General features: G+C 37.0%; 2 protein-coding genes and 3 long non-coding RNA genes across 6 annotated transcripts; 1 reads left to right on the forward strand and 4 right to left on the reverse strand.

The window, feature by feature from the left end:
• The first annotated feature begins 1,181 nt into the window (after positions 1-1,181).
• LOC137741175 (putative isoaspartyl peptidase/L-asparaginase 2) lies at positions 1,182-3,909 on the forward strand. Its single transcript, XM_068480987.2, has 4 exons — positions 1,182-1,444; positions 2,016-2,249; positions 3,029-3,115; positions 3,212-3,909. The coding sequence occupies exons 1-4, from the start codon at positions 1,283-1,285 to the stop codon at positions 3,704-3,706; spliced, it is 978 nt and encodes a 325-aa protein (XP_068337088.1). The 5' UTR covers positions 1,182-1,282; the 3' UTR covers positions 3,707-3,909.
• A 1,505-nt stretch (positions 3,910-5,414) lies between these two features.
• Positions 5,415-6,573, reverse strand: LOC137715394 (uncharacterized). The gene is made up of 2 exons (XR_011065565.2): positions 5,989-6,573; positions 5,415-5,879 (listed from the first exon to the last, which is right to left on the reverse strand). It is a non-coding gene; the product is annotated as an uncharacterized LOC137715394 (long non-coding RNA).
• Positions 6,574-8,309: 1,736 nt separating this feature from the next.
• LOC137714439 (putative carbohydrate esterase At4g34215) lies at positions 8,310-14,533 on the reverse strand. Its single transcript, XM_068453661.2, has 3 exons — positions 13,810-14,533; positions 13,274-13,303; positions 8,310-8,588 (listed from the first exon to the last, which is right to left on the reverse strand). Exons 1-3 carry the CDS (start codon positions 14,392-14,394, stop codon positions 8,415-8,417), a joined length of 789 nt encoding a protein of 262 aa, XP_068309762.2. The 5' UTR covers positions 14,395-14,533; the 3' UTR covers positions 8,310-8,414.
• Positions 8,796-12,945, reverse strand: LOC137714997 (uncharacterized). Of its 2 annotated transcripts, none has more exons than XR_015957197.1 (4): positions 12,700-12,945; positions 12,480-12,594; positions 9,737-9,809; positions 8,796-9,265 (listed from the first exon to the last, which is right to left on the reverse strand). It is a non-coding gene; the product is annotated as an uncharacterized LOC137714997 (long non-coding RNA). The 2 variants fall into 2 exon arrangements; XR_011065498.2 differs by having other exon boundaries at positions 8,796-9,283; positions 12,700-12,944.
• Positions 10,533-11,788, reverse strand: LOC148690988 (uncharacterized). Its single transcript, XR_015957198.1, has 2 exons — positions 11,450-11,788; positions 10,533-10,920 (listed from the first exon to the last, which is right to left on the reverse strand). It is a non-coding gene; the product is annotated as an uncharacterized LOC148690988 (long non-coding RNA).
• Positions 14,534-15,286: the final 753 nt, after the last annotated feature.

Below are 15,286 nucleotides of genomic sequence, written 5' to 3' on the forward strand. Positions count from 1 at the left end.
TGTATCAGTTTACATTATTTACTTAATGAATTATTTTGAGTCTTCATTAAATTGAAGACATTTTGAGCATGAAATTTGTATTGCTATGATATTGACATGTAAGCCACATTTGCATCAAATTAACTTTAAAAACTCATACTTAATGGATATTTAGACGTTCATATATCCACAAAGTGTAAATTGATACAATTTTAAAACCTTAAGAGATAATATGAGAAAATTGAAATCTAACTTCTCATTTTAAAAATTACTTCAAACTTTAAAGATGCAAATTGTAATTAGCCAAATAATTTTATTATTGACATAAACGTCATGAATCATGATAACCATACATTCAAGTATTTCCCCTCAAGGGTAGACATGCTTTCTTTTTCTAGAGAAAAACCCTCATAACTCATTTCATTTAACTTGCTTCCGAATCAAGTAGATTTGAAATACGTGCAGTCAATGGTAAATTTAAATTGGTTCCCAAAATTCCAAAAATTACCTTCCTTGCTCGATTTCACCATCGGGGCAGCATACCGTTGCATGCTCAAAATTCATGACTGTAGTGGCAAAAACCGATCGGATTAGGGCATTTACATAAAAACATAAAGATAGGTTGGGGGCAGCTGAGAAATTAAGTTGGTTAAACTAAGTGATTAAGGGAAAAGACAACCCAAAAAATAAGCAAGACCCTAAAAATGAAGGGTTATTAAAAGTGAAACACGAATCGACGCCCTTTGGAGTTTCGTGCGTCCCCTCTTTCCTGTTGGACACAGCTCGCACCAGAATAACCTCCCGCAACAAGTGGGGCACAAACACAAATGCCATGCAGAGGAATCCTAATTTTTAATCAAGAAATATAAATAAAATTAAACGAAAATAGTGAATATAAATTTAATATATCCGATCCAGTTTTATATAGAGAACTTTAATGAAAAACTCCAAGTACTGTTCACTTTAACGAAAAATCATATTTTTATACTAAAAAATCAATCATGATACTATTCAATTTACCCTTTATTTTATGCTTATCGTTAAAATTTAAAATTTTCAAATATTTTTTATTAGTTTTCATTTTTTATATATGGGCCGAGTCTTGGAATCAGCACGGCCCAATCTAATTAAATTAAAATTTTAAGATCCGACTCAAGGGGCATTTGGAATCCGCCACGCCTATAAAATCCCCCCAAGGCATTTCGTAGCCACAACACAAAGAAAGCAAAAGAGAAAGAGATCTAGGGTCACAACAAAGCAAGTCCAGAGAGCGACAGAGAGAGAGAGAGAGAGAGGCAGAAATATGGGTGGTTGGGCAATTGCAGTTCACGGCGGCGCGGGTGTCGACCCGAATCTCCCCATGGAGCGTCAAGAGCAGGCCAAACAACTCCTCACCCGCTGCCTCAATCTCGGCATCTCTGCTCTCCGCTCCGATCTAGCCGCCATTGATGTTGTCGAGCTTGTCGTACGTCTCCTTCCTCCCCCTCTACATTGCCAACCCCTACAAAATGTTATTCATGTTTTCGTTATGAGTTCGATGGATGTGATCTACAAAAACATAGTCTAAAAAGATGGTCTAACTTACATTTTTCTTTCGTCAAATCACAAGACGATATTCTGAACTATCCTAATCTATGAATATGAGATCAAACTTAAACTTAATTGACCTAATTTGCATATGCATTTTATATCGTATTGTTATTATTATCGATTTTAATCCCTTTGATTTATCATTTTTCATATTAAAATGGTACTTTAATCTTTCACTGGTGATTTAATCCCATATCTATGACCAAACAAACCTGAATGATTTTCCAAACACATTGAAAACTTTCCTGTTATGTTTTCCGAGTTTTTAGTTTGCATGGGGTATTTTGGACCACTCCATTATTTTTTAACCTAAGCTGGCGCTGCATCATGCATGCTGGAATCTTCTTACTAGTTTAAACTCCTCAAAACCTTTTTTTATTTTTTATTTTTACAAAATATTTCTTTTATTATAAATGTTTGTGATTTGTTATGTTGTCTAAAAATAGGTTAGGGAATTGGAAACCGATCCTTTCTTCAACTCTGGCCGTGGATCAGCTCTCACAGCGAAAGGGACGGTTGAGATGGAAGCCAGCATCATGGATGGACCCAAAAGACGATGCGGCGCCGTTTCGGGATTAACTACGGTTAAGAATCCCGTTTCACTCGCCCGCCTCGTCATGGACAAATCACCTCACTCCTACCTCGCCTTCTCCGGCGCCGAAGACTTCGCCCGACAACAGGTTTGTTATGCTTTCACTTTCACCCCTTTCATTGGGACAAGGATTGTATGTCCTTCCACTTCCGATGCCCTTTCTTGTTTTTTTTTGTTTATGTGGTTACGGTTACACCATGTCAACATTTTATATTACTATTTATTTTTATCTTATTATCTCTATAAAAGAAATAATATAAAATGTTAACATGACTTAACCGTGATCGAGAAGACATGAAGGGCACCGACAATCCTAGTCCCTTTCATTGTCCATAATAATATTTAATACCCAAATGAAGAATCAAAATCCACTTTGAATTCTGTAAATAAATAAATAAATAAATCCTTACTAAAAAATAAGAAAATAAAAGTATAAACTCCTGTCTTTTTCAGGAGGTGCATGAATCTAGGGCAAAGATTCCACCTTACTGTTTATAGTGCCACACGTATAATTAAATATTATTTTAACAGATGTCGAAATTTGGCAATTTAATAGTAATAATAGTACTGTTTCATATATTTTTTTGTTACTATTTTGTATTTATTTTTCTGGACAAAGGTCTCGTTTTTATATATTATTTTTTTCAGGAGGTGCGGTGCAAAGATTCAACCTTACTGTTTATAGTGCCACACGTATAATTAAATATTATTTTAATAGATGTCGAAATTTGGCAATTTAATAGTAATAATAGTACGGTTTCATATATTTTTTTGTTACTATTTTGTATTTATTTTTCTGGACAAAGATCTCGTTTTTATATATTATTTTTGTGTGGAATCTGAATGGGGTTTTGTGTGATATTTTAGGGCGTTGAGCTCGTGGACAATGAGTATTTCATCACAGAGGAAAATGTGGGGATGCTCAAATTGGCAAAGGAGGCCAACACAATCTTGGTAAGTATATTTTGATTTCATCAGTGGTAATTAATTAATGGACTAAGTACTTAGTACGTTTTGTGTCATATATTAATTAATTTTGGTGACGTTCAGTTTGATTACAGAATTCCGTTAGGATCGGAGAGCTGCAGTGCAGGTGTGGAGAGTCCGTTGCACATGAACGGGCTCCCCATTAGCGTTTACGCACCTGAGACCGTTGGTTGTGTGGTGGTGGATAACCAAGGGCGTTGCGCTGCAGCTACATCCACCGGTGGGCTAATGAACAAAATGACTGGCCGAATCGGTGACTCGCCACTCATTGGTGCCGGTACCTACGCGTGTGACCTTTCTGGGGTCTCGTGCACGGGTGAGGGCGAGGCAATCATACGCGGGACACTCGCGCGTGAGGTGGCAGCAGTGATGGAGTACAAGGGCCTAGGCCTACAAGATGCAGTGGATTTTGTGATCAAAGAGAGGCTTGATGATGGCAAGGCCGGACTCATAGCTGTGTCTAGCAAAGGTGAAGTAGCTTATGGGTTTAATTGTATGGGGATGTTTAGGGGGTGTGCCACTGAGGATGGGTTCATGGAGGTTGGGATTTGGGAGTAGAGAGGGACTTTGAAAGTGAAAAATCTTTCTGGGTTTGCTTTGTTCGGGGCCTTAGATACTAAATGATCTGTATCTAGGCTTTGCCTTTGATGTTTGTGTAGGCTAATAGAAGAAATGCATGCCTTTCATTAGGTGTAATTTTTAGTTGAATTGGCATGTATTTTTCGACTATCATTGAATAAAAAGCCAGAGCATTTTCATAATCTCCGTTTATTTTTTCAAAAGACCACAACATATATTCTAGATCATTCTAGTTTACGAAGACAGAATTACAATTTGGGAATAAAGGATGGGCGGCATACGTACTGTCCTGATGAACTGGCATGACACAACTTTTCGTAATCTCTAGTACTACACCTTATTAGCTGTCTATTGGATGAAATAAATGTAACTAATTTTAGGTAGGGTATCCGAAAACTCTTGTTGTCACAAGTAGCCAAATGAATTCAGATTCTTGTAGCCACTTTTTATGGTGAACGTGCCGACGGTTTGTGTTTGTCAGATTGCTGATTGTGACTCATGACATGTTTGATACCATAGCCTGATAAGGTTATAGGAGTACCTCAAACAAGTTGGCCTGAATTCCTCATGTGAAGAAAATGAAAAGGCACAAAGGGATCCATTGCTGGCCCATGTTGATTGTACTAGATATCCATCCATACACAACAAACTTAAATTGGGACAATTTGGGACCCGATCAAACAAAACGTTGGGACAATTTGGGAATAATTTGGTCCTTTGGACAATGGTTAGTTGGGCATAGCTTGGCTGGATTTTTCTTGAGCTTTTATAGATGCTCTTGGGAAGAAATTACTATTCGACTTATTAACGTGTAAAGATTTCAGAGAGACGCATCAATTACCACATGCACAACACCGCATGTGTGAGAACCATAGACTAGATGGCACTGAGGTAAAAGTAGGGTCTAGTTAAGTGGCCCAAACTCGTCTCCTGCAGACTCTGGTGGAAGAAGTTAAAACTTGAGAGTCAACACTCTTACGTTTGTGGCTTTTGTCCTCTTATCACATTGGAATCTCCAAATAGTGTTAAAGGTTTCAAAGAGACGGTCTAAACGGTTAACACTTATATTTTCTCAAACTTAAAATACCTATTCGTGTAGCATGGTGGTGTTTTATCTTAAGGAATGCAATCATACAATTATGAATTGTAAATTATTTTGTCAAACTCTCGAGGTGGATTTTAAATAAAAAGGAGGTGGGCCATTGGCAGTATGGAGGGCACAACATCAGTGAGGATGTGAAGCAATTGAATTGGGCAAACGCTTATGCCATCTTTACTGGAGCAGTAGAGATAATTGATTTGCCTAATAACTTGTGTTGCATAATCATGTCAATCTTCCAAAAAAATTTGGTCTTGTATTATTTCATATGACTGCCCATTTGTAACATCAGCATACTTCCAATTGTTTGGGGACACGGCTTTTGACTGCCGTAATTAATTTCGCATATTGCATTGATATTGTTGGAAACTTAGCCAAACGTTCAACATCAGGTAGGACATGGCCAATACACGTTTAGGTGTAGGGTGTTCGTCTAAATATCGTTGCAATATAGAGAAAACAACCACTTAACAAGTCCATTTACGTCAATTTTTCTTGAGTACCTACAAATACTCAATGTCGACACATATTTGATAGTTGAATTTAATGTAAATGGTCATTGGTGGAACAATAGTATTTGATGCATAATTTCTAAAAAAAAATTGCTATAAAAGAAAACCATATAGGTCACCAGGTCTTATCATGTCATATGGAACAGACAACGTGCCTAACTAAGCAAGAACAAAGAAATACAAATATACATGCACTTGAACTCCATTTCGTAATACAGTTTTTATTTACTTCCAAAAACAAACAAACGTTACATAATATCATGTCATCATGCACCAGCTGCTCTCACTTATTCAGCGGTCTTATCATCTTTGGATTTTTTTGGCACCGCCTGAGATGGCATCCTTTGCTGATTGAATGGTGTTTGCTACGGCAGCAGCTGCACCTGCAAAAGGGTGAACGCCCTCACTCTTTGCTCCGCCGTCTCGAATCTCATGAACCACTTCCAACGTCCTCCTTCTTCGCTTCTTTGTCTTCTCCCGCTGGGGATCGGTAATCTACTGTCTGCACCTTGACATCCTCGTTTGTTTCTCCGGTTGATCCCTGCAAAATTAACAGTTACTCTTAATATTAAAAAACCAGAATTACTACAATTAATCCAAACACTAACAAAACATATAGCACAAATAAAAGGAAGAATAAAATTCTTTACTTTCGAAGTATTCATTTCGCAAAATTCAACTCAGACAATTCTAAAACTTCCACTTACAAATTATACAAAATTAGTTGGCCAAACCAGTACATATATAGTATGGTTAGGAGAAGGCCTACCAGGAACTGACACGTATCATGTGAGCCGTACGTTTCGTGTCCACGTATCTCATAGTGTAGCAGGTCAGCACATATTTCCTATGCTTTTTTTATTTTAGTAATGTCGGTAAGCAGGACATTGTAACGGAGGCTCACAATATATTTTCTGAAAAGCATACGAATATATGGGCCAGGGGAAATATTGCACCGGCCGGCTGCTATAATTTCAATTTGGACATAACACAACTTTGAAAAGCTCTCGACCTCAATTGTCAATGAGTCATCTAGTTCCCTCTTTCTGCACTAGGAGAGGGAAGGGATTTGGGATGGCTTATAGGTACCCCTTTTAATCCTTCTGCAGACATTAGGAGGATTTTGTGATTGTCACAAAAAAGGTTAGTGTAATCGATAAATGGACTGGGATCACCTCCGGATCCCATCAAACAAAGAACATGCACATGTTACATATTCTCATATCTAATGGTCTCACTCATTTGGTGATCTTATATTTGTCACTTCCAGAAATGGCATCCTTGGCTGACTTGAGGGTATGTGCAACTGCAGCTGTTGCATCAAGATCAACAAAGTCACTACCTCCTCCATCTCGAATCTCATGAACCACCTCAACCTTCTCCTTCTTGGGCTGTTTGTCTTCCCCTGCCGGCGATCGATAATCTACTGTCTTTACTTTGATCTCCACTGCTCCTTGCTCGTTTGTTTCTTCACCTCCCTAGCAAAAACACAATTCAAAACAAAACATAAAGTTACTACAATTAATCCAAATAAATATTACTTTAAAAAATCCAAATAAATATTAAACATAGTGGTACAAAAGAAAATAAACTTAGACAACTCTGAAACTTGCATCTCCAAATAGAAAATGATCAGGCGGGCAAGGCATGGATGATAGATATAGTTGATTCGTCGAGGACAAGCTATAGTGTAGAAATAAGGGGCACCAGGGCCGAGCACGTATCATGTGAGCTGTTCGTTTTGTGTCCACGTATCTCATTGTGTAGGTCATTGTGGCTAAATCCACCATGAATTTTTGTCAAATCATAAAACCAATGGAAGTCTTGCACCTGTGATATGTCCCCAAGAACCCAAGGGCTAAAAGCAATTAGTGACTCAACTAGTCTAGCTGCCTCTATCTACACTAGGAGACGGAAGGGAATTCGATGAGACATAGGTAGTTTAGGGTGTGTTTGGCTGAGCAATTTTCACATTGAAGGGTATTTCGGTAAAATAAAAAAGAAATGGATTACAAAAAAGTAGACAAGAGGAATTAGAAAATGCATCGTATGAGCATTGCAAAATCATATGTGAGGCATTTCTAATCCTTCATATATAACTTTTTGTGATCTAGGAGTTTGTTGGGTAGTAGTGTTGATGAAGTTGTGAGCTTTGAGAAATTTAAGGAATAAGTCTTCCACTTCTCTTTTTAAAATAATCTTCCAAATATTTTTTTTAAGCTGCGTCGTAGTATTATTTTAGTAACATTTTAATAAAAGAATATTATTAAAAAATTAACTAAAAGTATTATTTTAGTAACATTTTGAGAAATTTAAGGATTGACTTTTTACACTAAAAAGTCAATCCTGGTACTATTCACTTTACCCTTTATTTTGTCTTTATCGTTAAAACTCAAAGTTTTCAAGCCATTTTCATTAGTTTTCCTTTTAAAAAATTCATCTCCAAATGATGTTGTAAAAGGCTATCTATTAATGCAAAATGAACAATCACTCTTTAAATTTAGAGAGTAACTATTCACTTGCTAAATATTAGAAAAATAATAAAACTTAAGGGTGAATCCTTGATCAAGGAAAAGAAGGAAGAAATAGAGAAGGGTGTTGGGTTGAGTTTAAATTGTTAATTATAAAATATTTAAAGTTTCTTAATTAAAAGAAAATTGTTGAAGACGAACAGTTAAACTGAATAGCTAAAATAAATTTTAACACCTTTCACGTGCTAGTTTAACCAAAATTTAGAGCTTATCTTGGAGATGGTCTAACATAAACTATTCTTGCAAGGCTCAACTAGGTCACTAAACTCACTACGGATGATTTTTTGGATACCCAGTTACTGTTTCTAGACACTCAAGTTGAGTGTGTGTAGAACCACTCTACCTACTGCGAGTATTTGCTTCATTCAAACTGGATTGATATATTTTTATTTTGTTGTTGGAAATTTTAAAGACTAACCCAAAACTGTGTACACAGTAACGACCAAAACAAAGGATTCTATAATTCGAACGAGTTTCCAAGGTATGGGGTACATCTCAGCTCTCAGAATCTCACAATTTGATTGGATATTTAGGGTTGGTTTTGATCAAAGATGGTGGCCATAAGAATCAAGTAAGGAACGAGCAAGCTTGATCCCCAAGTGGACTTCAGATAACGTAGTAAGGTGGAGGCCATCTTCTTTGAGACGCAATCCTTTGGCATCAACACATTTCACATTTGGTAACTTGACATCCAGCTGACCTTTCCTTACTACGTCTACAAACACTACTAGAAATTTGGCTATCAGCCACCCTTTTCATTTAGTGGCTATTGTCAAGTGTTGCCACTCACATTGGTGGCAAACCTCTATGCCCACCAAGCACCCACTAAATTAGAGAGTGTGGCCTATGTAGAGGACTCTATTGTAACAATGACTACCAATATTTCATTGGTGCCTTTCCTGCAGTGCCACCCTTATTCACATCAGTGGCAAAATTGCAAAATAATATTAAAAAAAGAGGATGCCCTGTGTGGGCACCCAGATTTGAATAGGAATATTTCCTTTTTTTTTTTTTTTTTTTTTTTTTTGTGAGGAAACAAATTGTAAGATCTTTGATATAAGAATATACTACAAATTTGCATAACTGATCTTTAATACAATTTTGAACAAATGTTGGGACTCAAACTTTGAAAAGTGTTTGAAGACTCTGTTTCCAAAGAGCTTAATCATGTCATGCCAATCTCTCTTTGGCGATCAAACCATTGTCTCTCCAGGTGGGATGTTTGAGCTAGGTTTCTTCAAACCAGGTCAGCTTTCAAACTACTATATAGGTATATGGTACTCCAAGCAAGTAGTATCTAAGAGCAAGTAGTATCTGAGAGGACTGTTGTTTGGGCAGCAAATAGGGAAATACCAGTCAAAGGCAGCAGCAGCAAGAGCAGATGATGATGATGATGCTGCGATGGGAGTTCAAACTAAACATCAAAATATTAGAGAGAATTGAAGCAAAGAAATACTCAAAAAATTACATTCACATATCCCAAAACAATATAAAAAATAAAAAAAAAGAAAAAAGGAACAGAAATCTGGAAGAAGATGAAAAAATCGATGCAAAACTCTGCTGCACTAAAAAAAAATCAAAGGCAAGTCCTGATCGCCAAATTTCGAGCACAAAGAGCTGATCGCTAGAAAGAAATACAAAAACACATTGTTACTGAAGTTTTACTTGCAGCTCATTAGCATAGGACCATGCAGATGGCTCTAGATTTTTACACAAATCTGAAGGGCACCAAGACTACCAACCATATGCTTAAAGGAACTTTAATTTGTTTGCATAACTACCTGCTAACCAAATCTTGAGCATATTGATAAACCATAAATTTAAACACGTAAGCGGCCAGATTGCAAGCACGAGACTAATTCCATACCTCAAACCGAAGGCGACGCGCTGTCTAGCAGTCCAAACCTTGATCCTTGATAAATTGAACTTCCTTCTTTGATCTAGCAATCCAAAAATAGATAAATTAGGCAGCATGTCATATCAATATAACACACCTATACGTACACACACATACCAAAACAGCCTACATTCAGATTTGCATCATATCCTTGTTTCTAACTCTCTGGGGAATTTTCACAAACACCCAATAGGCAAGATTTGCTTCAATATAAAAGAAATCTGATTTAGTCAGTGATCTCAATTGCATGTATATCTGAACGACCATGCTTGTTAGTCAATCATGTTATAGGATGTATTTAACACTTACCAAGCGATTCTAAAACAACATCCTACATACATATTATGTTGTCAAACTATGAATCAAGACAAAACTTTCCTACTTTGGTAATGTAATCTCCTAGTCTAGTTACGATTTGGTTCCTGTATTTTGACTTGAAAACAATTTTGGTCCCTTAGAAGTTGCCAATGGCTCCCGAATTGTAACTGGAAAAAAACTCAACACAGCTATGAAAAATTAAAACTCGAGGCACCAAAGCGTGAAAAAAAAGAAACCAAAATAGTTAAATTTACCCTTTTATATCATACATACCATTAAAAATTTGTTTAGAGATAAAAATGGTAGTCATAGTAAAGAATCCAACTTGACCAAAGAAAGTGGATTTCCTCACTTTCTAGTGCTAACTAGCAAGCTTGCCCGCGCGGTGCTGCGGGTTTTGAAACTGTATAAAACATGTAGAAAGAGGCAAAAAGGTAGGTGTTATTCATTTGATCTCACAAAGACTGATATTATTGCAACACATTCCAACTGGAATTTAAAAAAAAAACATAAACCTTTACTTTCTATGAACTATCACCAGAATTCTTCTCTGAACAATCATCAAGGGAACATCCTTTCTACTTTTTTCATAACTTCCTAACCATGCTCAGAAAGATTAGGTTTAATAAAAATACCATTATTTTAAAATCATGGATGATTCAATTTTAACCTTAAAATCGAGACCATCTCCAGTTCTTGGCAAATCAAATTTCAATAAATAGCCACATATGTGAAATAAACAAAAAGAAACAGATATCAGAGAATAATAGCTTACCATCAACAAAGATCTTGCTACTGTCTTTGGAGGTTTGGAGGCTTTTTTTTATGTTCGTATACTATTAAAAACAAAAAACATATGTTAGTAAAAAGCAAATAGCATTGACAACTGATTTGAAAAACAAACTGAAACATGAAAAGAAAGAAAAAAAAAAAAAAGGAGTGACTTCTAAAGCTTTTATTTCTCCTGTCAAATGAAATTGATAGTGTATCAGATCTTAGTGTTTTTCCCTGATATAGGATGTACTGTTATTCACTAAGACAAAGATCCAACCTTGACAACCATTAAATGACTCTGCCTGACCATTTTGTTATCATGGGTAATCTCTATCAGAAACATTCTATTCATCTTTTTATTTCAACATAATTTTAACACGTATTGGTCTATAATGTGATTTGTCTTCTTTTCAGTGGACATCTGATTAGAGTTATAGAGTGTTCCTTCTTTTTTTATTTCACATATAATACAGGGATTGATCATGACATCTAGCAACTGATAATACATGCATGCTCTAAAATTATAAAAAGAAAATTTAAACACAAAATCCATCTGTAAATCGAAAACAACCTATTTACAACAGCACTTACTTGATTTGTTGCGTGAGCGCTCTTAGGAGCTTTATCAGAGTGCTCCAACCCAAGGTACTGCTCTCATGCACCATCAACATCTCTTCTCTGAGGAAAACAAAGGCCATAACAACGGAATTAAAAAATTCAGACACACTAAGAAAGACGAAAAACTCACCAGGAGACTCTAGGTTATGTGGGTAAGAAATGGATTTCGATCAAATTAAGAAAAAAGGCAAAAAACTTCTAACAGCTCAACGATTTCCAAGGAAAAGTAAATTAATTTCTGAAAGAAAATAGAAAAAATAAAGTACATGCAGAAAATCAAACATATCAACTTCCACACTAATCCAAAGCACAATTAATTGCATGAATATTAAATAAAACATGCAAATAATGAGATTGAATGTGCGAACCTGAACAAAACAACGAAATTGACGGCGGCGCGAGCATGGCTGAGATCACAGGCGGTAATTACATAGAAGTACATGCTGACCTCGCCGGGTTCCATCGGCCTGCCGATCTGGAGAAAGATGGCAACGCTAAACAGCAAGTAAGACGGCGATGCGGGAGAGAAAAAAACCTAGGTTCCAAAATACCCAAAAGGTGAGAACGGCGAGAGAAGCGAAATTGGGAAGAAGTCGAACTGGAAGGGCCATCGATGATGGACGCGTGGGCTAGAAGGGAAACGTCGTCCATTCGCTATGACGGAATCAAACCACACAGACAAAGGATGATCAACGCGTGGCAATCAGGGGCATAACAGATATTTAACTGTGCAAAGCAGCAGCAAAACGGCTAAGCAAGCTAAAAAATCAGGGGCATTTCCGCCCTTTTACTATTGCTGAACAGTGCTGGAACCCAACTGGGTTTTAGTATATATAATGATATATTTACCGTGAGACTACAAAAGCTTTATAAAAGCAGTTGCTTCTTTTTTAATTTGTCCATCAAAAATATTGCAACTGCAGATCCTGGGAATTTAAAAAAAAATTCCAAGCAAGAGATAAAATGTGATAGTTGTGGTTAAGGAGAAAATCACCATGTTCACCTTAATTTTTTTAGAAGAACCCTCTTCACCTTAGTTTCACCCACAACCTTCCAAGGCTTCCATTCTTCTCGGCCCAGGTTGGAAACAACCTTGATTCACCTTCCTTGTCCCCAATCTTCAACATGCATACAGAAAGTGGAATTAAAATTTGAAATCTAGAATTGATCCAAAAAAAATCACTTACACTAGGGAACACCCATGAGGAGAGGATCATTTTTACCTCTTGGTTGAGGTCCAATTCAGGCAGACTTTGCTGGAAATTGGCCGGAATACCTATGGTCACCGTTTCTTAGATCTGAAATTGAGAAAATTCGGCTACAAATTTGGAGAAACTAACTTGAGGGTTGGAAAGAGGAAGGGAAGAGGATTCTGAAGGTATAGTTTGACGCTCGTTGGTGACGGGAGGACGGAGCCACTGCTGCATGAAAGAGAAGAGTATATGGGAGGTAGGAGAGAGAGAATGAAAGGGGAAGCGAGCGGAGGGAATGAAGGGGAGGAGTTGGACTTTTGTGAAGGGGAGAGAGGTTTAATGGTTTTTTTTTATTTGTTTTATTGGTGTTCAATAAATTGTATTGGTGCCCAGTTAATCACAAATGCACAAAAAAGTATTTTTAAGAAATAAAGTTAGTTAACAGACACCAATATTGGTGGCTGATTTTTTTAGGCCACTGATATCAGTGGCATCTCATTGTAAAGCCACCAAATAATAGTAAGAGTAGCAACTTTATATCTATGACCACCAATTGCAAAGGGTGGGCAAAAAATGGTGTGTAATGGGCATAATTCTAGTAGTGAAATTTGCCTTCTCCAGATGCCAGTGCCACCTGCAACCACAATAATTCAAACCCTTAGTTACTAGGCACATCGAGTATTTTCATGTGTATTCCTATAAAACCGTTCTTTAGGAATGATTAAAAGCATAATATGATAATTAAAATGCTTTGGACAATGTTTAACATAAAAAATAGTCTCAGTTTTTTAAAATTTTAAATGACTAATTAGTGTAATTTCGCTAACAATTGACACTAGTGAGAAACATTTAAAGTATCGAACTCTGAAAACAAAAATATATGTATTAACTAAGTAACAAATATTTATATGTTAATATCATGTGCAATAACAGGTATGTTATGAAAAACCCAGTTATAATCCCACCTTTTGTTTCATAGGTAGAACCACACTTCTTAAGTATCGCAAGGTTTTTCGACATGCTTAAATCAAAAACACTTTTAGTAAAAGAAAGTCGAAACAAAAGCACTTTCTATGAGAACAAGATTGCTAGTCCATAATGAATTGGGATTACAAACAAAATAAGAGCAGTGCAGCAAACCTGGATGACATGAAGGTTAGGGAGATGAAGATCAGAACGCAGGTCCAAAACAAGCTTCTCGAATTTCCCTTTATACCCGTCAGCTTCCTCCTTTCTCACGGTGTCACTTTCTCCCTGAAACCACAAAAGCGCCCGGATAACTCCTCCGCCCCTGACCGACTCGCGGGCTCGTCTCACCAACTCACCATACAACCGAGTCCCTTTACCCCACTCGCCAATTCTAGTCCCGCCTACGGCGCAAGGAACCAGACCCACTTCCCCAAATCCCGACCCCTTGGCTCGGAGGACCTCATTGGCAAATGCCATGCCCGGCCCAATCCCACACGTCTTTCCCAGGTCGATGTCGGCGTGGAGCGGCTCGTGTGCTTGCTCCCATATGAGCGGTGCACTAAGCCGGAGGATTGATGGGTTGGGACTGCACTCGGTTGGGACGTTCCCGTCCCATTTGCCGCGGCTGACGCCCCCGCGCCCAGCCATGTTGCTCTGACCTGCTAGGATGAAGATGTTCCTGGCAACGGAAGCAGCCCCATTGAATTGGGTTAATAGTAAAACATAGAGAAACAAAAACCATTTGGACATGCCCATGATTTGATTTTTGCAATGGCCAATGTGGTTTGTTTTTTGTCTCACTTTACTTGGGACGACGAGCAGCAGAGTAATTGTTAATTTCTGCTCAGGGCTTCACGCTGTAATTATTACTCGTGGTTGATACTGTGCTTTTTTTTTTTTTTGGCTTTTAGGGTTTCTATCTACTGCCCAAGGTGGCAGTGGTGGTGAAACTATAGCAGTGGATTTGTTTCTGTAGCATACTGACAATTGGATTATTTTCCATGTTTTATAACATCTATTCCAAGTTGTAAGGAAATTTAGATATAAAACCAAATACTATTTTAGAAAAATGACATGCACAAATGGAATAATTGGTTGTAAATTTTAATCGAATATCAAATTATGGAGTACTAAACAAACAATAAAATAGGCACTAAATTGTTAATATGTATTTAGTGTCCACTGATAAAAATGTTATTCTCATCTCATTTTTCATATCACATTTGTATCATTTTTCTAATAGAGATAAGACACATGTATTGATAGGTCTTACTTTTATTAGACGGGTGATTCAATTGTAGTATGAAAAATATGATGAGTATACATAGCATTACTCGTCCACCAATTCTACTTGTGATTAACAATATTTCAAAAAAAAAAAAAGTATTTGTTGTTCATAAGGTAATAAGGAGGTTGGTATCCTTGGTTATATCATTGTTCCTCGTCAATTCAGCATTTCCCCAGTAGGCAATATCCTGTTTTTTCCACATTGGTTATATCTTGTAAGAACAATATGTCAAATTGTCCCAACGACATTGCTATTTCCAAGTTTACTCCAACAACCGGTAGGTAGATTCTGACCCAAAGAAGACAAAGCAAAACAATTAGGCTTGGTCTCTAAGATGTCCTAAAACTGCAATAAGAAGAG

The sequence above is a fragment of the Pyrus communis genome, chromosome 15 (assembly GCF_041283825.1).
Source record: "Pyrus communis isolate YQ-2024b chromosome 15, ASM4128382v1, whole genome shotgun sequence".
NCBI lineage: Eukaryota > Viridiplantae > Streptophyta > Magnoliopsida > Rosales > Rosaceae > Pyrus > Pyrus communis.